This window comes from Anomaloglossus baeobatrachus, chromosome 4 (genome assembly GCF_048569485.1).
Source record: "Anomaloglossus baeobatrachus isolate aAnoBae1 chromosome 4, aAnoBae1.hap1, whole genome shotgun sequence".
In the NCBI taxonomy this organism is placed as follows: Eukaryota; Metazoa; Chordata; class Amphibia; order Anura; family Aromobatidae; genus Anomaloglossus; species Anomaloglossus baeobatrachus.
The window spans coordinates 281,783,793-281,811,050 of record NC_134356.1 but is presented as its reverse complement, the minus strand read 5'-3'; the positions used below and the strand labels follow the sequence as shown (position 1 = coordinate 281,811,050).

At 42.8% G+C, this 27,258-nt stretch overlaps 1 protein-coding gene across 2 annotated transcripts in view; it reads left to right on the top strand.

Moving 5' to 3' along the window:
* Positions 1-27,258, top strand: part of PTPRB (protein tyrosine phosphatase receptor type B) — a 177,564-nt gene that overhangs the window by 139,503 nt on the left and 10,803 nt on the right. For both annotated transcript variants that reach the window (XM_075344888.1, XM_075344889.1), the window contains 5 exons: positions 1,555-1,631; positions 3,251-3,385; positions 11,825-11,947; positions 14,719-14,882; positions 16,124-16,259. In XM_075344888.1, coding sequence (XP_075201003.1) covers positions 1,555-1,631; positions 3,251-3,385; positions 11,825-11,947; positions 14,719-14,882; positions 16,124-16,259 — 635 coding nt within the window. The remainder of the gene's footprint in view (positions 1-1,554; positions 1,632-3,250; positions 3,386-11,824; positions 11,948-14,718; positions 14,883-16,123; positions 16,260-27,258) is intronic.

The window sequence follows — 27,258 nt, the reverse complement described above, 5'->3', positions numbered from 1 at the left end:
ATTTAATTTTCACTTTATTCTATCAGATGCTCAGTGTATGAGCCAGGGGTGGTCTAAAGGCCCTGATACATAGAGAATAGAGGAAAGTACACTGTTCATTAACGAGCCAATTATCTCTGTGTATAGGGGTCACTGACTCTGCCTCAACAGAGGATGTCCAGATAAGGAGAATAGTGTTCCCCCGTGGTCCCCACATAGCTTTCTCATGAGCCAGATCAGACACCCCCATACTTTGCACTGACGAGGGGCAAGCACCCCGAAACACCGTGTCTGCAAATTGGGATTCTGATCTGGCTTATATATCCTGAGTCATATTGCAAAGGATTGTCGAAAATCCACTTGTGACTTTTAGGATCGCTACTTCCAATAGGTGGCGCTGTGCTAGAGTTTGTCTCCTTTACTGGAGAGACAATTTGAATATTTCCCAGAGGGGCATTGCAGCTATAAGTCCCCTTACCTGGCAGCCAGACTGGCTTGCAAAGTCTCCTTAAGGAGAATAGTGTTCCCCCGTGGAATTTTAGGGGCATTGCAGCTATAAGTCCCCTTACCTGGCAGCCAGACTGGCTTGCAAAGTCTCCTTAAGGAGAATAGTGTTCCCCCGTGGTCCCCACATAGCTTTCTCATGAGCCAGATCAGACACCCCCATACTTTGCACTGACGAGGGGCAAGCACCCCGAAACACCGTGTCTGCAAATTGGGATTCTGATCTGGCTTATATATCCTGAGTCATATTGCAAAGGATTGTCGAAAATCCACTTGTGACTTTTAGGATCGCTACTTCCAATAGGTGGCGCTGTGCTAGAGTTTGTCTCCTTTACTGGAGAGACAATTCAGATAAGGATCAGACATGCTGAAATTCCCCACACTATCCTTTTGTTGTACAGTGTGATAAGCTACTGACAGAGGTGTCTGGCAGATGCTTATTGTACTTCCTTCACATTGATAACACTTATAGGGTCCATATTTACACGGACTGAACAGCTGCACTAAATGACTGATAATCAATAAATCTTTAAAAATACAACTTAAGTTTCATCCTATATTTGTATCTATTTAATGCTATAATTAAACTACAGTATTTTTTAATATACTGTAATTAAAAATTCCCTACCCTCTAACTGATAGGGAACTATCTCACTGATTTTCTTTTTTTTTATATATATATATATATATATATATATATATATATATATATATATATATACAACTTCCTTTTTGATAATGCTTTGTTTAGAAATCCCAGTATTTGTTGGCATACTCAAACAAAGCATCATCAGGGGGCAGATCCTGCGGTCAGTGCTGCAGCCCCTGTCCACTCCCTGAACTGAAGCATCATCAGTAACCTTTGTTTCAGGAGCTCGGTGAGTCCCAGCACAATGTGCACAATGATAGGGCAGTTCCTTGCCAGCTCAGATCAGAAGTAATGAGCCAGCAACAGAGCGCACTGTTAGAGTGTGTTGTAAGATTAATACCCAGCGTGCAGAAATCAGGGTAACCCCCACAAGTGACTTAATTTTTCAGTAGTAGTCACAATGTCTTTGCCTCTTTCTGTAGATGATTTCACGCGTGTAAAACTCTCCAATGTCGATGATGATCCATGCTCAGACTATATAAATGCCAGTTATACACCGGTAGGTAACACTTTCAGCATCTTTTATATTCTTCTAGTAAGTTAATACTGTGTATTGTTGGCTCAGATGTGAAACGTTATATAACAGAATTACTGATCAAGCTTCTGTTCCTACATCTACACACTATTCTTTTCCTGAACAAAAAGTATTCAGTGTCCAGACTGATCATAATGTGTATTTTCAGGGCATATTGCCATAGGACAGAATTTAATTAGTCATTTTCGCACGAACAGGAATGTATTGTACATTGTGAACATGTTGTCAAGGAGTTACTTTTAGTAAAAATGAAAATATTGTATTGAAGGTAATTCTACTACTATTACTACTACTAAAAACATATTATAATATGCAGGTATTGAATAAAAAGGAATAGCCATAATCTGGGCAATGCAGTGATACATGACAGATAAGAATAACACTACAAGTCCTATTGTTATGTGAATGTAGTATAATGAACTAATTTTACTATCCATGAACACCTCATAATTAAGTACACTCCATTATAACATGCCAGTAATAATTATTGATAAAACTGTACAGTGCATGTTAACTATCTTTATCATACTTTATGGACATATTGATTTTACTAATATGTTTGTAATACTTTCTATGAGTCACATATAACCTAATGTTAAGACACCAATCAATTTACTAAAGTACTCCATTCCTGCCAACATAATATTAATCATCAATAAAACACTTAGGTTGATTTATGGCAATGGCGAAACGTTAAGTACCCGTTCATGGTAATATAAAACTAAACATTTCTACTTAAGAAGCTAATGTAGTTTATGAGACGCAGGAGTATATGTGATACGCTGATTAATGGGATGGGTATGGTATAAGAACAGTCCATTTGGGTGCTATGGGTCAAATCCATGCAATGTTACTCGTTAATAAGAAAAATCTGTATGCCAAGGATCCTACTAGTCTTATCTCCTTCAAATGTTGGAAAGTGGAATGGTTGGATTGATGTGATGGTGGTGGTGGTGGTCTAAGCTAGGAACAGTGTGAACCTCTACAGTATCTCTTAGTAGTCATAAAATACAGGGGGAAAAAAATACTCATACATGCAAACGATTGCAAAAATTATTAAGAATTTGTACGTCTTTGTTGCTTGGACAGTAACAAGTTTCATTGTGGGTGTATGATTTATGTAAATGAAAATTCGCTCTTTAGAGATGAGCAAATCTGAGGTTCGGTGTTCAGTGTCCATTCAGAGTTCATGTGCTTTACGTATGCACACCACTTGCTCGAGCATCAATGTGCTTGGGTGCGCTTGGTGCTAAGCCCAATGCGAGCTGCTTGCAGTATTTGATCGGCTCGCACTGGAGATAGCAACAGCGTGATCAGATGTAGTGTGCACAAAATAAATATGGGAAAAAATCCACCTACCCTCCCCCGAAAGTGATCTGTTTATGACTGGCTGCATGTGGGCGAAAACCCAAACTGCCAAATTAGTGACTTGCATTGAAATTCAGGTCAAGTCTGGGTCCCAAACCGAACTTTATGTAAAGTCCGGCTGAACCTGCCAAACCGAACTTCCTTGGGTCTACTCATCTCTATCGCTCTTGTCTCTAATTTTTTTTTTTTTTCCTTTTGCAACTTTTTTGTTGTAGGGCAACAACTTCCGTAGAGAATATATTGCAACCCAAGGACCCCTTCCCGGTACCAAAGATGACTTCTGGAAAATGGTGTGGGAGCAAAACGTTCATAACATTGTGATGGTGACTCAGTGTGTGGAAAAAGGACGGGTAAGTGGAAGACAGCACACCTAGCTAACTTTACTTTTCAGGGAATCCATAAAAAGATGGTTAAGGCATAAATGAGACTTACCCCACCAAGTGACCAGAACATGTATAATAAGATAATGTTTTTATGGGATTCTTTGTAAACTTTAATTCTAAGGGCTTGTGCACATCATGTCTTTTATAATTTAAAAAAGTGCAATCCAAATGTTTGCTTGAAAACAGTACGAGTAAAATAATAAGTAAATTTAGTTGTTTGATGACAATTGAATTATTTATTCATCCATCACTTTTAATTTTAGATACAAACATGCAAATATCATGAAAATCTATTGAAATATGAAACCATTGGTCAATAGCTCATTCTTGTTTACAAAAACCTAGTTACTAATAGGGAAACTATATGCAGCAGTCATTGGCATGGTCTATTCCATCCAGTTATTATGGTAGACATAGAACAAGAAATAATAAATCAATTTTTAATAAATAAAAAGTTCAAGATTATCAAGGAACACTTGCATCATAATAATCTTGCAGTCTAAACAGGCTGATGATCACCCAATGACCAAGCAAAACACTCAAACATGGATGAAATGATCTACTTTACTAAAAAATTATATATATATCGTTCTTGGCAGAACATTGTCTTGTGTAAACAGGGGTTGTGCTGCCAAGAACATTGGCACAATAAGCAATCTATTGCAGATCGGTCAGTACACATCTGAAGAGCGGTCTACTTGTGTATACATGATATTAGATGATAATCTACTTGTGTACACAGAAATATGAGACGATAATCTACTTGTGTAAACAGGATATTAGATGATAATCTACTTGTGTAAACAGGATATTAGACGATAATCTACTTGTGTACACAGGATATTAGATGCTAACCAATCATTAAATCTTTACTGGCCAGCGGCTGTTTAATGGCAACCAACCTTTAGGCTGTGTTCACTCAGGGCTTTTTTGGTAAGTTTTTTTCCTGACCAAAGCCTGATCTTGTGGTAGAAAATCTCCTTTGAGTCATCTGTGTTTTTGGTGCGTTTTTTTCTATAAAATGGCTTGTATCAATGAAAAAAAACGTTGCAAAATCACTGCAAAGAATTGACATGCTCATTCTTTGAAATCTGCAGCAAAAACGCAGATATTTGACAAAAGAGTCAGGAAAAATCTGCATGTGTGTGTGTGTGTGCATGAGATTTCTAGAATCTCATAAACTTTACTGGTACTGTAAAAAGCAGCTTTTTATTAGAATGGATTTGCATAAAACCAAGGCAAATCTGCAGCTAAAAAACGCAGCAAAAATTTACCAAAAAAGCCCTGTGTGAACATACCCTTATTGTAGAAGATAACAAAAGTGAAACTCTGCTTTTAGATAAAATACACATTAATGAATACCATTGATAGTACTCAGTATAAGGCAAAGGAAAGAATATACTACAGTCTAAATGTTCATATTGATGACATCATTGGTTCCATCGTAATTCTCTATTGGTGCACAATATATTTCTGTAGTAACCTCGGAATAGCGAATGGATGGTCACATGACCTGCCCCTCGAAAAGACACTGTTTAATGTGTTAATAGAACAGCGGTTTATAAACATAATTCACCAATTGAGGCTGGAGAAGCTTTCATTAAGTGCTGGCGAGAGGAACGTATCCACAAGAGAAAAGTGAAAGAAAAGTATTAGTAACATAAATATTAGTATTGTCAGCATGGTGAGAATTAGGAGGAAACATTGAATAAAGCCTAGCAGGAGAAAATTACTCCCACTTAATACACAGAAGAGTAACTCAACACCGACAAACAAGACACTTTCATTAAAAGAGAGGAAAAACTTCCCTCCGAGGCGACTAATACCCCCTTATTTCTGCATTATATCAGAGCCGGAGAAGCTGGGCTCCTTGTAATTCCCATTTTAATGAGATATAAAATTGCTAAATAAAACTGACACACAATAGAAACACGGCAATACATGTTATTTTAATAGCCAGAAACACGGAATAATTTCACTTCAAGTGAAAGATGGAAGTAAATGATAAAATATATTCGAAAAGCCAAGGTAACCTTTAAAAAAATAATTGAAAGCAGATAATATAGAAAAGCTTTGTGAACGTTATACATTCTCAGAATTTTTTGAGAATGTTCTTTTTCTGAAACTAAGAGCGATTTTGTTGTTTTTTTAAGTCGAGGGGCACATTTAATCTAAGATAATTACTTTACATTGCTGATTTTGGAAGACGAACAATGGGAAATATCAAGACTTTTTTATATTTAGTATTTAGTCTACATATTATATGTATAGCACAGGTGTAATTATCTTTTTATGCACATAGTATATAAAAGGACATGGATGATGATTTATGTACCGTACTGGTCCTGTTCAGTAGCATTAACAGTTATTGGATTTTGTTTGACTTAGTTTCAGGCACAACATATGCTTATTAATATTTAATACACAATAATATAATATTTATAGGGGTTATCCCATCATCTTTCCGGAGCACACCACACTTATGCCTCCCTGTTGCTCTTTGCCAGGGGGCAGTGTGCTTTTTTGGTCGCAGCTTTTAAATTAGGCATTACCAGCCAACACCACGGGGTTTTGGGAAATTTTCCGCCACCGGCCGTCCGGCGCGGGTATTTCACCACCACTTTTCCTACCCCTTCCGCCAAGGAGCAGCACAGCGCTAGCAACCTGCGACCCCCCCCAAAAAACACCGTACCTGAGCCATCTCCTCGCACATTCCCACTACCAACATATCCGAAACAGCATCATTTAAGATGTACCCGCTTCCTCATAAGGAAGGCCAAGTTAATACCTTCCAGCTGGCGGTACCCCACCAACAACTTTTTTTTTTTTTTTTTAATATTTTACAGAATCAACTTAGGTAGGCACTGGTTGCCCGTGTGCCAAGGACAGCTCCATAACACATCCTTCCTTAAGATACGTTCGCATATGAGCTGAAAATCACCTCTGGCTGGCCCATCTTAACTTCGGAAAATAAAAGGGAAAATTGTACATCTCTGACCGCATGAGGGTACGGGGCGGAGCGCTGCTAGATGGCAGGAGACCAGATCTGTGACGCTTACTTGGGTCGCCAAGTCAACTGTGGAAGGCGGCTCACCAATCCTGAACACCTCAGGTAGCGCCCTCAGCTAAACCAGCCCCCGGCAACTTCTCCAATTACCATCCAGGTCAATGGAAACAAAGCACCGACCGCCAGGGCGAGGATCACTTTTTAACGCTGCCCGAGAAGTATGGGCATGACCTAAGCTCGGACACTAGGCCAACTTACATCTGAAAAGAAAAACATTGTCAGAAAGGAAAATTCTCGTAACCAGCAAAATTCTCATAACCAGCAGACCCTCTTCTCTCTGGGGTGGATTTGGCAAAACCCCACGTACTTTTTTTTTTTTTTTTATTTTTTATTTTTATTATTATTAATAAAATACACAAATCTGGAACATATGTAATGTTACGCAAGCCTATATGACAGTCAGTAGCCTCTTGCGCGTCTACTGGTGGATTGTTTTGAAAACAAACTCTGTACAAACGTCCCTCAAAAATGCATTTGCATTGCCAACCCCCATCCCATTGAAACCACGCTCATACACACTTGCACCCAACGCCTCAGGAGCTCCCTGGTTCTGGGGGGGTGGGGGTGGGGATAACAACCCAGATCCTGCAGCTGGAGAACCCAAAATAAACAGCCACCACCGAATTACCGCCAAAAATGTCCGCTAAATATGGGAAAAAATCTTTGTGGTTAAAAAATGCTCCCCGTCGCCCCTCGTCTAAGGGCCATCACTAACACCCTCGAGCATACCCACCAGGGGTTGGGGAAAAAGGTCCCCAAAACTGCGAGGGAAGAAAACGCTTGACTAGATAGACCTAAGTCTTTCTTCAACCTATGTGACTATGCTTTAAGAGTAAGTCCACAATGGGCATAACCCCCCAGCCCGGTACCTTTTATTAGGTCGGCAAACAGCTAGGAAGTATTAGGCCTCCTAACATCCACCCACTTGCCGCTAATCCTCTAACCCTACCATACCGTGGGTCCCACTAAGCCTTAGTCACGCAAGTCCAGTTCCACAATTGAAAAAATGGCAATGCAAAACCCAGTACCAGTTTGCTCGCAACAGGAAAAAAACGGTACCCGTTGGTGATGTAGAATCTCTAAATACTGCCGGTTGTATATTAACAAGGGATTGCTTGAAAATCATCGTGCTCTTCACTCACCTGGTAAACCCCACTTGCTGCATACCTTACCATAGGCCCGTCATGTCTGTGTTGTAACGGGAGGCCGGGTCATCGGCCTCCTTTTACTGGGCATCCCCCTACGAATTTAAGAAATCAAACCCTTGATCCTGCCAGCAGATGGAGTTAACGGGAATACCTGGGATTGGAAATGCAATAAGGTGTAAAACAATGCTATCACGACAACCGGACACCTGTTATGACTTTAACCTTTCGTTGACTGATGTGCATTCTAAACACCAAAAAGCCTAATCAGCCCACTTACTGATGAGGGAAGTTGTAGACAGGTGGTTAGATGGTTTTTCCCCCAGGCTTGGTAAACCAACTGGTCATACCACTTTTTTGGAGTCTTCAACCACCCCCTTTTCCAACTGCAACATACTTGGGTGAAAGTTGCAGCCAGGGGGTAGGTTTCTCGAAACATGGCCCCTAGGCCAAGCCTACTTTGTTTTTTTTTTTGTTTGTTTTTTTTTTGTGTGTGTGAAAACCCTGTTGTGTTGAAAATCATCCCGAAACAGCTGGACCTGCTGCTGTTAAATACTCCACACACCAATTTGTCCGTTCCTGCACTTGAAGTGAATGTAGCCGTTGAAACTTAAAGTAAAATTCAGCTACACCATCAGGTCCTCCTTTTCAGGTGCCTAATTCCATGTAGCGGAAAAATAACGTTTACTCTTTCCCCACCTAGGGTTGGACCAGTGTGCCAATTCCGGGTAACGTGACACTGCCGCTTAGTCATGCACTGGGCAGCCTAGCAAATGCGCCTTGGGAAAAAATGACCGCAATGGAAATGACCTTACACGCAAAGTTGAGGTTCATACCTATAGATCCACAGGGCCGAAAGCTGATAAACCTCCATACAATGAGTAATAGCAGATAAAGCCTATTTCCATGCGGCAAAACCTTCCAAAACAAAAGACAAACCCAAAGGGTGGGGGGCTTTTTTTTTTTTTTTAATTCATAATAGGTGCTTCAAATAATGAAGCTACTTGGCACCCTCTATAGTATTAGAATGATTGCTGTCTGATAAAACATTGGAAAGCACTTGCCAGTTATACGCACCCAAGATCAAAAACTAAAATTGTGTATATTTTTTTTTTTTTTATGAGAATATTTAGGTGGACATAATTGGCAACTAGATTATTGTAAGGAAAGGAGGAGGAGATCTCATTTATATGAATAAATACATGTGTGGTCAATACAAAGGACTGGAACATGACTTCCTCCTCCGCAGCTAAATAGGAAAGGGTTCTTTACAGTTAGAGCAGTCAGACTGTGGAATGCCGACCGCAAGAGGTATTAATGGCAGATACTATAGCAGCTTTTACAACGGGTGTATGATTTCCTCAGTACACCCACGGTGTTGGTCATACCTAACTTAGTTACAGAATGTTGAATTGGGAGGAAAACCTGTTGCCTGGTGACATCACGTGACCCCTCCCCCGGGGCACTTTTTCCACCCCACACTTCCCCATAATGGTACTTGCCTGATTATGCAGGAAAAAGGTGGCCTGACTCTGGATGTTCCTTGCCCAATTCCAACAGCAACTCCGCTGTCCAATGTACGCCAAGATGCGCTTCATCCCGCCGCGGGACCGCACCGGAGCTTAGTCTGAAGAAAAGGGGGATCTAGCTCTACACATGTGACCCTGCTACTATGACGCTCACGACGCCCGGACGAGTTGTACTTTTAAATGAAACCATAGGTTTTACCATATAGTTTACTGGAAAACGGCAAAAAAAAAAAAATTCAATACTTTTTGGGATATTTTATTCACGGTGTTCACTATATGGTAAAACTGATGTATCTATGTGATGGTCCAAAAAAAAAGTGGCGCACGTTTTGCGCCATTTTCCAAAACCCATAGCGTTCTCATTTTTTGTTTTTGGATCTATGGCTCAGTGACTGCTTATTTTTTGCGTCTCGACCTGACGTTTTTAACGGTACCATTTTTTGCAGAGATGCTACGTTTTGATCACCTGTTATTGAATTTTGCGCAAAGTTTGCGGCGACCAAAAAACACCCTGTAATTTTGGCGTTTGGAATTTTTTTGCTGCTATGCCATTTACTGATCAGATCAATTGATTTTATATTTTGATAGATCGGGCATTTTTGAACGCGGCGATACCACAGCTACAGAGCTGAGAACTGCAGATTTGGTGCTTTACTTTCAATGCCGGCTATATTCCGGCATTGAGAGGAAGTGAGTCATGTTAGCTACAGGCATCATCACATGACCCTTTGCTACCATGGCAACCGCCGAAAGTCACGTGGTCATGTCACGTGACTTCCGGTGGGGGCTGGGTAAGTAACTGTCATGGCGGTGCACATATACATCTTGCTGCCAGATTTTGGCAGCGAGATGTAAGGGGTTAATATCCGCGGGTGGAAGCGATTCCACCCGCGGCTAGCAGACACACATGTCAGCTGTTAAAAACAGCTGATATGTGCGCGGATCGCCTCCTGCCCGCGGCAGGGGGCGAGGCTTAACGGCACACGATCCATGACGTACCCACTACGTCATGGATGGGTCGTTAAGGGGTTAAACTTAGCGGCGGGCTCAAGCCAACCGGCGGGCGGGCAGTTCCCTCAGAACGCCGCCCGCCGGCACCAGCCTGAGCCTCAGCAGGGAGGGAGCAGCTCACAACTAACAGCATCGCGAGCAGGATGCTTCCCTCCCTGCTGATGGGGGTTTTGTGATGGACGGCGAGCACAAGCTGACCGGCGGGCGGGTAATTCCCAGAGAACCCCGCTCGCCGGCACATGTCGCTTGTGCCTCAGCAGGGAGGGAGCCGCTCACAGCTAAAGCGCCGTGGGCAGAACGCTTCCCTCCCTGCTGATACCTCTCTCACCGCCTCCCGGAGCGGGTACACGACACCGGCCGTCCAAACAGGTCCGGGTCCTTGAACAGAGAGACCGGAAGCTGGCCAGCGCGGTGACCTATATCCGGGAGGCGGGGCAAGAGCAGGTCATACCACAGAAGCGGGGGTAGCTGAACAGTGTCTTTCCGGGGGGGGGACACCTCCTAATCTAGCATAGGGGGCCAGCAGTCAGGGGGCAGCATCTCAAATTTGGCTGCAGTGCCCCTCACACACACTACCAGTCCATCTCATCTTCAGCTCTTCTACAGAGTCATGGACCTGTGATGACATCAGGGTCACATGACCAGTCACAAGATTGTGATGTCACCAAAAGTCCTAAAGTCCCGCAAAGTACAATACCTGTGGCGAAATCACAGTCACATGAGCGATCATATGATTGTGATGTCACCAAAGGTCCTCAAGCAGTCTCCACATCAGAAGCAATGTGGATAATGCTATTATTATCAGTGTAGCTTGAGCTGTAGACACTGGGGGCCCCCAACAGACTAGGGGCCCTGGGCAATTGCCCAGTTTTCCCCACCCTGGGTCTAATTAACACAAGAGGTGTTCCAGGGTCAGCCAAGTAAGTTTGGACGGCCCGGGTATGGATGCCATAGGGTACCATTGTGAATGCCACATCAAGGTGCACATCTTTTGGCTCAATTCTACCACATACCTTTATACCACAGTCTCTGAACAACTATTCTAGTAGTTCTATCAATTCTCTTCACAATGATTACAATAAAATTTCATTTATAAATCACTCACAAAGTAAGGTGGTACTTTTTAAAGGAGATAAGTACAAGGCCTGTCACAAAAATTAACAAAAGTTATGAGATAGATATACAAACTTTCTGACCTGAATTAACTTGTTTGCTTGGGTATCATTTTTGAATGCGCCATATCTAGAGTAAAAAATGCTTCATAGGCTGTAAAGAAACTAAGATGAACAGTGATGCAGCATTTTTATGCTTTTTTAATGCCCTTTATTTTCAGGAGATATGCTTTTGTTTGATCCATTATTTATTTGCTTTCTGGCATTATTTTGTGATGATCTTAATACAGCATATAGGTATAAACAAATTCTATACATTCTATTAAAACAAGTGTCTCCCATTTATCTTGTTATAGCCATTATTCTGCAATTACTATCTTTATAGATTTACAATTGAAGTTATCGGTGAATTTCATTAGTAAAGGACGTCTAGCTCCTAGCGATAAAACACTTACAGCCATTGACTGTGTCTCAGCATTTCTTACAACAGATACGGTAGTTATATCAGTCACACTATATCTAATTATATTTTCTTTTTACAGGTAAAATGTGATCATTACTGGCCTTTTGATCAAGACTCATTGTATTATGGAGACCTCATAGTTCAGATGCTGTCAGAGTCTGTGCTTCCCGAATGGACAATAAGAGAGTTCAAAATCTGCAGCGTAAGATCTTTTCCCTCATATTGATATTAAACAGTGTGAAAGTTTCCACTTCTGCTCGGTCTCATTTATCAACTACATGAGATCGATGGCGGAGTACACAATATGTAATTCTTATTTTGCAAAACTTTTTCAGCAATTCATCACCCTGATTTGTGCCCTTTGCAGTAACCCAAAAGAACCTTGTATTTACTAAAAGGTCAAAATGACTTGCTTTGTGAAACTTGCAAATCTCGAAAACATGTTAAACTAGATTGATTGATGTTATGGTAGTCAGATTTGCATTATGGTATTTAGCCTTGAGGACTCAGCTGTGATTAGAGAAAAATAACCACTAGGCCCCCACATTAATAGAAGACGCCACAATTGAAGGCAGTTAAATACTTTACGTTTTCACTTCCTTTCAAACAAAAATTGGAAGGGATACTACGTAAAAAAGTTGAAAAAAACATATCCTTTGAGACTATTTTCTTCCTTTCTGCTCTCGGGGTACTGGTTCTCATTGCAGACATTCTCAGGTTTACAGGCAATGCTCCATGGGGAAAAAAAATATTCAAATTAGCTCTCCTCAAGAAGGAAATCTATCTAATCAGCCAAACCAGTAACTCCTCTAAAAGCAAGGTGCCTGCAATCATTAGACTATGCATTTCATTAGCAGATGAGGAAGTGGAGGATAAGTGCGATTGTAAACTGCCTGTGTGCCCATTGAGAATAAATTATACTGCAAACCATTGTACAATGATACATCGACAGATGACTTATTGTGAGAGTGGGAAAAATGCAAAATGTTTCCTTTCAGTTGAGAAACATCTTAAATATACATATGGTAAAAGTACACAGAGTGCATTCGTGAAGAGGCATTAATTTAATATAAGTCTATTTTCCTCTGTAAAGCTAAAAATTTCATTTTGCGGATGTTCTTTGTTGACCCTGGAGCCTATATTGTTCTCCAAAGGCAGTCTACCGACTTCTATTGTAAATTATATATTTCCATCAATTATACATTTCCAGCTAGTATATTGTTTTATGCGGAAATAAGACTCATCTGCAATAGAGCATGACAGCAGCATGATTACCTGATCACAATATACATACAGTACAGAACAAAAGTTTGGACACACCTTCTCATTCAAAAAGTTTTCTTTATTTTCATGACTCTGAAAATTGTAGATTCACATTGAAGGTATCAAAACTATGAATTAACACATGTGGAATGAAATACTTAACAAAAAAGTCTGAAACGACGGTTTTTGGTTTGATTACTGCTTTGCACACTCTTAGCATTCTCTTGATGAGCTTCAAGAGATAGTCACCGGAAATGGTTTTCACTTCACAGGTGTGCCCTGTCAGGTTTAATAAGTGTGATTTCTTTCTTTATAAATGGGGTTGGGACCATCAGTTGTGTTGTTCAGAAGTCTGGTGGATACACAGCTGATAGTCCTACTGAATAGACTGTTGTATTATGGCAAGAAAAAAACAGCTAAGTAAAGAAAAACGAGTGGCCATCATTACTTTAAGAAATGAAGGTCAGTCAGGCTGAAAAATTGGGAAAACTTTGAGTATCGCTAAATGCAGTGGCAAAAAACATCAAACGCTACAAAGAAACTGGCTCACATGAGGACCGCCCCAGGAAAGGAAGACGAAGAGTCACCTCTGCTGCGGAGGATAAGTTTATCCGAGTCACCAGCCTCAGAAATCGCAGGTTAATAGCAGCTCAGATTAGAGACCAGGTCAATGCCACACACAGTTCTAGCAGCAGACACATCTCTAGAACAACTGTTAAGATGAGACTTTGTGCAGCAGGCTTTCACGGTAAAATAGCTGCTAGGAAACCACTGCTAAGGACAGGCAACAAGCAGAAGAGACTTGTTTGGGCTAAAGAACACATGGAATGGACATTAGACCAGTGGAAATCTGTGCTTTGGTCTGATGAGTCCAAATTTGAGATCTTTGGATCCAACCACCGTGTCTTTGTGCGACGCAGAAAAGGTGAACGGATGGACTCTACATGCCTGGTTCCCACAGTGAAGCATGGAGGAGGAGGTGTGATAGTGTGGGGGTGCTTTGCTGGTGACACTGTTGGGGATTTATTCAAAATTGAAGGCATACTGAACCAACATGGATACCACAGCATCTTGCAGCGGCATGCTATTCCATCCGGTTTGCGTTTAGTTGGACCATAATTTATTTTTCAACAGGACAATGACCCCAAACACACCTCCAGGCTGTGTAAGGGCTATTTGACTAAGAAGGAGAGTGATGGGGTGCTAAGCTAGATGACCTGGCCTCTACAGTCACCAGATCTGATCCCAATCGAGATGGTTTGGGGTGAGCTGGACCGCAGAGTGAAGGCAAAAGGGCCAACAAGTGCTAAGCATTTCTGGTAACTCCTTCAAGACTGTTGAAAGACCATTTCCGGTGTCTACCTCTTGAGGCTCATCAAGAGAATGCCAAGAGTGTGCAAAGCAGTAATCAAAGCAAAAGATGGCTACTTTGAAGAACCCAGAATATAAGACATATTTTCAGTTGTTTCACACTTTTTTGTTAAGTATTTCAATCCTTGTGTTTTAATTCATAGTTTTGATGCCTTCAATGTGAATCTACAATTTTCAGAGCCATGAAAATAAAAAAAACTCTTTGAATTAGGTGTGTCCAAACTTTTGGTCTGTACTGTATGTCTATGACCAATGATTGAAAATAACTGTAGAAATTCTGATAAGATTTAGGATGTTGATAAGGAGCTACTTTACAAGACTGTGTACTTTTCTCTATAGGAAGATCAACTAGATGCTGCCAGGCTTGTCCGACATTTCCACTATACTGTGTGGCCTGATCATGGAGTCCCGGAGACCACCCAGTCTCTGATCCAGTTTGTAAGAACTGTCAGGGATTATATTAACAGGACACCAGGAACTGGCCCTACGGTGGTTCATTGCAGGTACTGCTAAAATATCTCTCATATATACATTCAGTATTCAGTCTTAATGCTTTTAGAATGTATGGTCAGTGTCAGACTGGAGCGCCAAGGCCCCCATTAATTTTGATTCTAGGGGCCCACTGTAAGCTGCATGAAAATATTACCTGACCATGGTGTACAAATTTCCAGCCAACGCATTCTCTACACATGAATGGAAAGTACGCTGTGCGGGCTGCCACATCTCCACCAAAGTACATTGAGGATGCAGTGGGGTGGAATTGGTGAACCCCATCCACCTGATAGGGAAGGATCTCAGAGGCGGCATGTATTGCAGTTTTGATGACACATGTTCATACCATGTAAACATTTCTCTTCACTATGGCCTATGAAAAGTATGGAAACTGACTCACCTGTGCTTAGCTGTTAAACTACCTAGACCAGTGGTCCCCAACCTTTCTTACCTTGGGAGACACATTCAGCTCTTGGAGAGGGTCACGAGCCACATCCATAGGCTCCAAGAAAAGTGACATCCGGCATCTGCCTCCCCCACAGTTAGTGACACCTAGAGCCCCCGTTATCAGTATGACAGTTAAAGCTTTCCCACAGAAATCACACTTGGGCAGTGTACTTATATCTAGGTTTTCCCACCTTACCCTGATTTAGTATTCTTGCATAAAGCATTTCCACCAAGCTATCGCATTCAGCTTCAAGCACCTCCTTTATCTGGCAGTATCATCCTTTGTCCTGCTTAGCACAGCTTAGCACTTACTTAACTTATGTCTCCAACCCCAAAGCAAGTATATGTGTTTTCAGATCTGATCTTCATACCCTTTGCTAGACCTGGTGCTAATATCACCAAGTTGGCAGATAGCAGTGAGTCACACATTATGGGCCTTGCAGCCTCCGGTAGGGGGTTCCCTGGCCTAGACTATAAGAGAGAAAGTTATATACATTCACACACAACTGTTCCCTTCTTCTGCATCTCATTATGGCCAACAGACTTCATCCCTCATCTATCAAACATTTAATGCATCAACTACAGCCATGGTTTTCTACGGTTAACCTTCTTAAGAGCCTTAATAGATATTTCAAGTTCTCCTTGTATATCCAACTTCCCACACCCTTACCCCAACTTATAATTTGATTTTCTTCCTACTACTGCTGACTAAGGGGTATTACAATAAAGACTTTATAGAATTTGCATAGAAGTTACTACTTAGATACATATTTAATTGCTTAAAAACACGTTTGTGTGCTTTTAGTGCTGGAGTTGGAAGAACAGGGACATTCATTGCTCTGGACCGAATCCTGCAACAAGTGGACACCAAAGACTCAGTGGACATTTATGGAGCAGTGTATGATCTACGATTTCATCGTGTGCACATGGTTCAAACTGAGGTGAGAAGTCTTTTCTGACTATAGAGCCATGCCTGGCATTAAGATCTTAAGTCTGCATTGTATCTGAGATGACCTATTGCTCCATTGCAGTTGATGCTGGAATATGGCTATAATTTTAATACTTGGTTGTAAAACTGTCCTTGAGTTGTCTAGTTCTTAGTAATACACCAATAACCAAAACATGTAACTCAACTTGTTAACTGGAGAATTGCAGCTAATTGTGGCTGTAAAACCAGTTACACATCATTAATGTAGTGTTACTCAAGGGAGAAAAAGGAGCACGCCAGCGAGCTGCTTGCATCTAGCAGCACACAGTATACTATTGAAGAGTCATAGTTTTTTTTAATCTGTAGTTTCTGCTTGCCATATGTGTCAGGAAAGCTCCTGGATACAGATACGGGACTCTGGTTCAACGTCCAGGTTAGTAGTGTCAGGCCACTAGACAGGAGGCACTTGAATCTCTTACTTTTTGTGATCCCCGTCACTTCTTTTGATTAGACCGGTTGTGCAACTTCATCTATGCATTATGTTGTAATATTCAGGTTATGCCAGTGCTGGCTTATCAAAACCTGAAGGTACCGGAAGGTAAAAGATTTGCAAGCCTCCAAGCCAATGTCTGTCTGTGGAAGCCCCATGAATAGCTTCAAAACTTCCACTTACAGTCTGCCTTTTCACTCAGGCTTACAAAAGTCCAGGATTCACCTACTATATGTCCATTTTAGATGTATGTCTAGACTCCTTATTCACAATTGTTTGGCATAAGTGATTATGTCATAGAGTTACCAAACAAGACAAAAATAAATCAGTCAAACCTGCCAATATCAGCCACTTCAGTCAATTATCTTATGAGTATAAGGAATTTCAAATTCCCCATCATTGACTGATGATGTTGTTTTCTGAGAGGGTAATCTGGGGCGACAATCGCGGGAGAGGGGCTTAATCCTTCGGTGGCTTGAGCCCCAGTTACCTCCACATAGAAAGAGGGAAGGAGTTGTTTGTGGTGATCCTGGCCGGGTGTGTGGACTTGGTGTGTGCAAGCCATACCTGTGATTAGGCCATTGTGCAGATCAGGATTCTTCCGCTGGTGAGTCCCAGATATGGATTTATTTCTGAACAGTAGTTTAGTTAACCCATTGCAAAGTACCGTGAAGATGTTGATTTTGTGCGCACAATACACAAATAAGTTACAGTACATTTTGCTTTAATGCAGTTTTTAGACTGCTCCGTCATTAATGGTACTACAGCTGCTGTTCGCCCATCCTCCTTACTGTTTGTCACCACAGTCAAGCATGTTAACGTCATATAGTCCTCCCTGACTTGGGCCTCATCCCATCCACTGGGACCCGTTCTCTATAGCAGTGCAGACGGCCATCGGACTCGCCTCGTCTAAAGTATTTCAAGTGCTGACCTGTTCACCCAGGTCTATGCCAAGCCTCCACTCCACTTGAGGACTCATACTGCTGGAGTCAGTCCACTAACAAAGGAACCTCGATAGAGTTCAGGCCTGGAATTCGCGACTGCAGGATTGAAGCAATCCTTTACATATTACCAACTGGAGTCATTCTTGGGCACTCTGTTCCCGCTGTGACCCAAGGGTCAGGTTAGATTTGCCACAAACAGCCACTTTGAAGAGCCTAAAGTATCTTTCTGGCTTGCACACTGTGGTTTTCTGTGGCTGGCTCCTCCTCCTGTGGGCTTCCAACAGCGCTTAACTAGTTCCTGCCTATAATCCTCCTGTTGCTAGGCAATTTCTAATCTTTACACCTAGGAGCACTACTTAAAACCAGCCACTAGATGGCCACACTTATACTGAATGCATGAACAAATTACATACACAATAGATACATGGACACAGGTTACACTACTATAATACAATACAATCAGTGTTTCCAGGGCAGGAGCATATAAGCCTAGTCCACCGCCTTACATTTCCATGGACATAAGAAGCCTCCGGAGGTGTCTGTTAGAAATTTACCTCTTTCTCACTTTCTCATAAATGAAAACACATGCATTCTCAATTCTAAAAAAGCATGCATGTAAATGGGGGCAGGATATGCATTAGCAAAAACGCAATGTGTAAATATAGACTAAGATTTCTTTCCTTTGCTACTGTGCCGCCCCGCAACAGCCGACGGGCTGCTTGGATCCGGATCCGCAGTGGCTCTATTCCTCGAGATCGGTGTCGCACGGCCTCTCGAAAATAAAAAGGGGAAAGAAAGGGTCGATTGGATAGTGTTCAGGATTTGTGATACCACCCACGGGTTGTGGTAAAATAGGATACCACCGCTGCTGCGTTTTAGGAGAGGGGGAGAGCGCCCGGGAGCGATGGGATGGCAGCTGATGATGTTTACCCGTCCGTGGGCAGGGGAAGGTGTCCCGTGGCTCAGTGATGGCAGGCTGGGGACCCGTTGGAAGCAAAGGGGCACAACGTACTCACACAGTCCAGAGATGCTGACACTGACACCAGGTAAACCAAAGTCTTGAATACCCTGCAGCTTTAGTTCGAACACGCTGGGTCCGTGTCCTTTTGGCATTGCGGGTTGGTCTGAAGCCTTGTCCCTGGGCACTGTGTTTACACTTGGTGGATCCCTTTCGCCTAAAACTCCTCGGGTCCCGCTCACCTGCGTGGTTAGCAGAGTGAGCTTGCTCTCAGGGTTCACGCTTGGGATTTTCTGGCCGGTTTTGGGAAGTCCTATCTCTCCGGTGCACTAGTACCCTGATTTTGGAGCGGGTGGAGAGCGGTTCATGAAGATTCCGTCCTCGTCGGGTGAATTACTGGGCTGCATAAAGCTACTTCCCAGCCTAGGGTCCGCGTACCCCGTCGTGCCCTGGCCCTCTGTGGCAATACCATGCCCCCTGCCTCTACCCCCTGCGACCGGGGTTCCAGCTCCTTCCAAGCCAGGCCAACGTCTGGCACCTGGGACGGGTACAGGAGCCCAGCTTCGCAGCGTGACCTTTCCTGTCACTGCTCACTGACACTCTCTGACTACAACTGACACTTCTGGCCCTCCTTCTACCATCCCTCCATCTGGGCGGCCCTATTCCCCTTAGGCTGCCCAATGGGTGTTTGGTGGGTGTGGTGCAGAGTGTTCCTCAGGATTTGTGTATACCTGTTCTTAGCAACACCAAAGGGACAGGACTCGTAACCAAGGAGGAGCGGGTACCATGCAGAAGGGCAGATTGCATGGCATCCTTGTGACGACCTGATAGGCCAGGGCGTCACACTACTGTTTGCGGTTTTCAAAACCTATAAAGGGAACTATATACTGTATGTATCTGTTAAACACAGCAGTGTTTCTGAGAAACAAAGTTTACAAAGTTGTCCATGGACTATTGGAAAGACCTAAATAGTCCATGGTTGCCCTTAGCCAGTACTTCAGTTTGTTGAAGTTGATTGACAGGTCTTTCCCTATGTACACACATAGGAGAGACGTGTCACACTTAGAGATGAGCAGATCGCTCCTGTTCACGGTCCAGGTCAGTGCTCTCTGGCCATGGGCAGGAGAGGCATGAATTTCCTTACCCTCTGGAATTCTAAGCTCGGCTTTTGACTGGCTAGGCTGGAGATATATCACCTATGCACTGCACTGATAATGCCACGCCAGGCCCCGGCAAATCAAACGTCCTGCCGGAAGCTTATCTCCAGTCAAGATCATTCAGTAAGGAGAGACACAGGATCAATGCAAAGGTGTTCAGAGCCTTGACTGGAATTTCAAGTTACTTTGATTTGTTGTAGAGCAACATTTATAATAAAGTTTAACATTTATAGTAATTAATGATTTTAGTTCTATATTGCCAACATATTCCGCAGCACTTTACAAATTAGAAGGGATGTGTAAAAACAATATCAGACATTAAAGAGTAACACATAATTCAACAGGTACCAGAGCAGTGAGGGCCCTGCTCACAAGAGCTTACAATCTGTATGTAAATAGGGGAGATGTCACGCCCAGGGATATGGGGTACTCGGTCCCGGGCAGTGTATATCTGGCTGGTTTCACCTTCAGGTCCCCTTTGTCCCAGTGCCAGTTTAATAATCTGGTACCTTCTACCCCTGCACCTGTCTCTGGTTGGTGGGTCCCCATGGCGAAGGGCAACTGGGGGTCCCCGTCCGGTGCTGTTTCTTCTGCTGTCTGCCTGACGGTAGCGTGAACCCTGTGGGGGGTTGGAGTCTCTGGTCCTGTCCCCAGTTCTCTCTTTGCTACTGAGTCTCGGATTTTTAGGGTCAGCAAGGTCCTTGATGGTCCCCTCGCTGTGCAGGTGTTAACAGGCCTGCTTGAAGCTTCTGCCTGTCCTAAAGTCCTGTACCCCGACGGTGCATAGTTCTGGGAATACTCCACCGTACTCCACTGGCAACTACCCTCCTGGGTACCAGGTTACTGTCAGCTCCTTAACAGTGCATCTCCTCACGTCCACCTTCACTCCTCTCCGACTACAGACTGTCTGTCCCTGTCTGCCCCTCCCACCTGGTCAACTAGTGGACTGGACTGGCTCCACCTGTAGGCGGCCATCGATTGGTCCGACCCTAGCTGTGTACAATTTTATGGGGGATTGTTGGGGAAAACTGGGATTACCTGGAGTTTTTGTGTGTGACTGGCACTGGTCTTCCAGGGACCTAGGGGGTAGGCCCTGCATCCTGGTGGGGATGCAAAACCTTGAAGTTCCCTGATGGCTTCAGGGGCACTACAGAGACACAAGATAAAAAGTGCCTAAAGTGTATGGTCCAGTAATGGTTATAATAAATAGGGACTTCCAAATAAAGTCATATGACCTGGTCTTTTTCCGCCTCTGCTCAATCTCTCACTTTGACAACTCACCTCTTCCCCTCTCTGACCACAACATCCTCTCCTTCAAGCTCACAAACCCTCATCCTCCCCAGCACACTCCCACCTATCACACATTCAGAAACCTACAGGCCATTGACTCTCAAACACTTACAGACTCTCTACACTTATCACTATCCCCTATCTCCTCACTTTCCTGTCCTAATCTGGCTGTAAAGCACTACAATGACACACTCAGAAGCACCCTGGACCAAGTAGCACCCCTCACCCTCAGAACCTCCAAACACCGAGTAAAACAACCTTGGCTCACATCACAAACTCGATTTCTCCAGCGATGCTCTAGGAGTGCCGAGCGCCTATGGAGGAAATCTCGCACACCAGAAAACTTCATCCACTACAAATTCATGTTAAGGACCTACAACTCTTCCCTTCACCTCGCCAAACAGACCTACTTCACCACCCTTATCTCCTCACTATCCAACAATCCAAAAAAGCTCTTTGACACCTTTCACTCCCTCCTCAGTCCCAAAGCACAGACCCCCATCACAGACCTTCATGCTGACGACCTGGCCTCGTATTTCACAGAGAAAATAGAAAACATCCGCCGAGAGATCAGCTCCCAGCCACCAAGCTTTGTGAATCCCATCCCTCCCCATATCCCATCCAGCTCACTTTTCACATTTGACCCAGTCACAGAGGAGGAAGTCTCCAGGCTCCTCTCTTCTTCTCGTCCTACTACTTGCTCTACTGATCCCTTTCCCTCACACCTACTCCAGACACTCTCTCCGGTTGTCACTACTCACCTAACTAAAATCTTCAATTTCTCTCTCTCTTCTGGTATCTTACCCTGTTCCCTCAAACACTCTATCATTACTCCATTATTAAAAAAACCTTCCCTTGATCCGTCCTGCACAAGCAACTACAGACCAGTCTCCAATCTCCCCTTCATCTCTAAACTCTTGGAGCGCCTGGTCTACTCTCGTCTCACCCACTACCTTTCCACTCACTCTCTTCTAGATCCTTTACAGTCTGGCTTCCGCCCTTTATACTCAACAGAAACTGCCCTTGTCAAAGTGACCAATGACCTATTGACAGCAAAACGTAATGGTGACCACTCTCTGCTTATTCTTCTTGACCTTTCTGCCGCCTTCGACACTGTTGACCACCATCTCCTTCTCTCTATGCTCCATTCTATCGGCCTAAAGGACACTGTTCTTTCCTGGTTCTCTTCCTATCTTTCTGGCCGCTCATTCAGCGTATCATTTGCTGGCTCCACATCTTCTCCTCTTCCTCTCACTGTTGGGGTCCCTCAAGGTTCAGTCCTTGGCCCTCTTCTTTTCTCCCTGTACACTGCCCCAATTGGAATGACCATCAGCAGATCTGGCTTTCAGTACCATCTTTATGCTGATGACACACAGCTATACACCTCATCCCCTGAGCTCACCCCCGCTGTACTACAGAACACAAGTGATTGCCTGACTGCAGTTTGCAATGTCATGTCTGCTCTCTATCTGAAACTTAACCTTTCCAAAACTGAACTTCTGCTTTTCCCTCCATCTCCCAACCTTCCTAAATCTGACATCTCCCTCTCTGTGTGTGGCACAACGATAAGTCCTAGGCTGCAGGCCCGCTGTCTGGGTGTTATACTTGACACTGATCTCTCCATCACCTCCCACATACAATCTCTTGCCCGCACCTGCCGCTTGCACCTCAAGAACATCTCTAGAATCCGCCCCTTTCTCACAATGGAAACGACAAAAACCCTCACCGTGGCCCTGATCCACTCTCACCTTGACTACTGTAACTCTCTATTAATTGGTCTCCCCCTAACTAGACTCTCCCCTCTACAGTCCATCCTTAATGCAGCAGCCAGGGTCACCTATCTGGCTAACCACTACTCGGATGCCTCTGCTCTTTGCCAGTCATTGTACTGGCTGCCCATATATCACAGGATCCAATTCAAACTGCTTGTTCTCACCCACAAAGCTCTCCACAGTGCAGCACCCCCCTACATCTCCACCCTCCTCTCTGTCTATCATCCCACCCGTTCTCTACGCTCTGCAAATGACTTTCGACTAACAGCCACACTAATTCGAACCTCCCACTCCCGAATCCAAGACTTCTTCCGAGCTGCACCAAACCTCTGGAACGCTCTACCCCAAGAAGTTAGGACAAATCACAACTTACTCAGCTTCAGACGCTCCCTAAAAACGCATCTTTTTAGGGCGGCCTATCACACTCCCTAGCCAAACTAATTTCCCTAATCCCTCTACAACTTCTCAGAACATAACCCCACGTCAAACTCCATGGAACCCAAATGCATCTCAAGGCTCTGGCCAACTGGTCCAGGAAGCCATTATCTATCCCCCATGAGATGGCTGGATTGTCATTGTAAATAAGCACTTGTACCTTGCCCCTCCCCCCATCTCATTGTAGATTGTAAGCTCTCACGAGCAGGGATGCCATTTTTCCCTTTAAATATTGTATCTTCTATAATTGTTACTTGTTTGTATATGTTTATGTATATGATATGTATATGTATATGTATATGAGCCTCCTGAATTGTAAAGCGCTATAATCGGAAAAAAGCGGAATATGTTGGCGCTAAGAAATAAAGATTATTATTATTATTGTATGAACCGGTCATCAGCCAGTATACAACGTGCATGGAGGGTATGGAAATCCCATTTAGCTTGTGATCAGAAATAGAAATTTGCATTCAAAAAGGGCATCATTGTGGGTATCAGCATGTCCACCATGGTTATCCACTGATGTGTCTGCATTGTACAGTAGAAAATCAATTACTATGGATATATTTCCTTAATATAAAATGTGCTATCTCTTCAAAATACTGATCTTACATCAAAATACATTTTCTGCATTTTTCTTTAAACTATACATTGAAACCATTGGATTGTGAGGTCATGCAGGGAATTGCTCCATAAACATCAAAGTTATGCATATTTCATACATTTGTTTTGCTCCATTATGAAATAATGATAATAATGACTGTCAATTTCACCAAGCACAAGTCATTTTAGAAGAATCTGCAGCACATTGATTTCCAGTTTTCTTGAATAAAACATAAACATTTAGTTAAAAGACTAGAATTGATGTTGCTCTTATTCTAAATGAATGTATATATTTTAAGTTGGAAACAAATCATTATGATTTTCCTGCAAACACAAAATATTTTCTATGATGTAATATAAAATGTAATGATCGTCTTTGGGCCCAAAGAGCAAAGATGCTTATAATAAGAGAACGAAACTGCTCAACTATTTGCATTCTGTTTACAGCCTAAATTATAAGAGCGAGTCCCTTGTGTCACAATATATTTTAGGAGCTGAACAACAGTGAAAAATCTGCCCCCAGGTTCATTAAATCTCTTAGGCTACCATGAAATTGCATGTATTGTACAGAGAGGCTCCTGAAGAAATGCTGGTGATTGCTGTGCAGTAAATACACCTAATATACTATATAAGTGCACATTACATTTACAGTATATAAAGTCATATGTATCACAGGCTCTTATACCAGTGCTGGAATAATCCACATGCCGTATGTGCTGGTAATTCAGCTTGCTTTGCTGCTTTCAGATGACTTTTGAATATATTAGTCCGATCACTATTTTTTCCACTTCAAACAGCCACAATGTGCCCAAAATGGAAGGGAGAAGCTTTGAGGGAAAGGTAAATTCATGGAAAGCAGCTAGTGTTACCTATCCTAGAAAAATTATCAACAAATTTACCAACTATCGAGAAGGTTGTCTAAGAAGACAGTGAAGCCTCTTTACTGTCTCCACCACTTTCCAGAATGGTTTACTGTGGGTGGGGATCCATTTAGGCTACTATAACATTTCAGTTGTTTCAAATCCGTCAAGTCAGTAGTTGCAATGGAACAACTGATCCTTCGTTTTTTAGCAGTCAACGGACGCAACGGGTGTGTTATTTCACAGGATTCCGTTCACAGGAATCCTGTGAAATAACTGATCCATCGCATCCATTATATCCATTGTGTTTCCGTTTTACGACAGATCCGTCATGATCCGTTTGTTTTTGGGACAGCCCAATGGGAGTGTCAGACATTTTGGTGACCTATTACTGTGTTTTTATAGGCCATCTGTGACAGTTTATAGAGAAAGGGGCAGAATAAATGTTGTCATAGCTAAAATTGTGTGTGGATTATTCCTATCAAGCCTATCTGGAGCCTTGCAATGTGATTGTGTACATACTGGAAATGCTCAGTAGCAAATGACGGAATCTAGCACTGGATTCCGTCATGCGACGGATTACGGCGGAATCCAGCACCTTAGACAACCATTTTACCTCATGATGGATTGCGACAGAATCCTGAGCAGTGAGTTTTTTTGACGCTCCAAAAAAACGTTACAGTGTTAGTTCCTTCCGCCCGACGGTCAGTCATTCCACGACTGATTTGTCAAGTGGCGGATGCAACGCAAGGTCATCAGTCACAATACGTCATTAATACATGTCTATGGGGAAAAAACTGAATCCTGCAAAATATTTTGCAGGATACCGTATTTACTCAAGGCAACGGATTGTGACTGATGGAAAAAGACTGAAGTGTGAAAGTAGCCTTAGCTTGCTAAATGCTTTTTTTTTTTTTATACAGTGTGAAATGGGTACCAAATTAATAAAGTTCAATCATAATTGCAAGTCAGTAATATTCATTTTCGGTTACTGACGTCTTTACCTTCTTGATCGGAAATCAGTGAATCTACTGTACCCAACCATAACGGCCACAAGATTTAGCACTGTTGTGTGTTGCACTATGGTATCACCATAAATTGTATTATACAGTATATCACAAATGTGAGTACACCCCTCACATTTTTGTAAATAGTTTATTATATATTTTTATGGGACAACACTGAAGATATGACACTTAGATACAATGTAAAGTGGTCAGTGTACAGCTTGTATAACAGTGTAAATGTGGTGTGACCTCTAAATAACTGCTCACACAGCCATTAATGTCAAAATCTCTGACAACAGACGTACACACCTAAGTGAAAATTACCAACTTGTGCCCAATTAGCCATCCCCCCCCCCCAGTGTCATGTCACAAATTAGTGTTACAAGGTCTCAGGTGTGAATAGGGAGTAGATGTGGTAAATTTGGTGTTATCTCTCGCATGCTTTTTAATACTGGTCACTGGAAGCTCAACGTGGCACCTCATGGCAAAAGTATTCTCCAAGGATCTGAAAAAAAGAATTGTTGCTCTACATAAAGATAGCCTAGGCTATTAGAAGATTGCCAACACCCTAAAACTGAGCTGCAGCATGGTGGCCAAGACCATACAGCGGTTTCACAAGACAGTTTCCACTTATGAACAGGCCTCGCCATGGTCAACCAAAGAAGTGGCGTATATGTGCTGCACATCATATCCAGAGATTGTTTCTTCAATATAGACGTATGAGTGCTGCCATCATTGCTGGAGAGGTTAGAGAAGGGTGTCAGCCTGTCAGTGCTCAGATCATACCCCTCATACTGCATCAAATTGGTCTGCATGACTGTTGTCCTAGAATGAAAGCCTCTTCAAAAGATGATACACAAGAAAGCCCTCAAACTGTTTCCTGAAGACAAGAAGACTAAGGACCTCAATTACTGAAATCATATCCTGTGGTCTGATGAGACCAAGATAATCTTATTTGGTTCAGATGGTGTCAAGCGTGTGTGGTGGCAACCAGGTGATGAGTACAAAGACAAGTGTGTCTTGCTTACAGTCAAGCATGGTGGTGGGAGTGTCATGCTTTGGGCTGCATGAGTGCTGCCGGCTACGGGAGCTATAGTTCAATGAAGGAACCATGAATGCCAACATGTACTGTGACCTACTGAAGCAGAGCATGATCCCCTCCGCAGGAAAAAATTCCAATATGATAATGACCTCAAACACACTTACAAGACGACCACTACCTTGCTAAAGAAATGGTGTGTAAAGATGCTGGACTGGCCAAGTATGTCTCCAGACCTAAACTCAATTGCGCATCTGTGAGGCATCTTCAAACTGAAGGTGGAGGAGCGCAAGCTCTCTAACATCCACCAGCTTTGTTGAGCTTGTCCTGGAGCAGTGGAAGAGGATTCCAGTGGCTCTTGTGAAGCTCAAGTAAACTCCATACCCAAGAGAAAAAAGGCAGTGCTTGAAAATAATAGTGGCCACACAAAATATTGGAACTTTGGACACAATGCAGC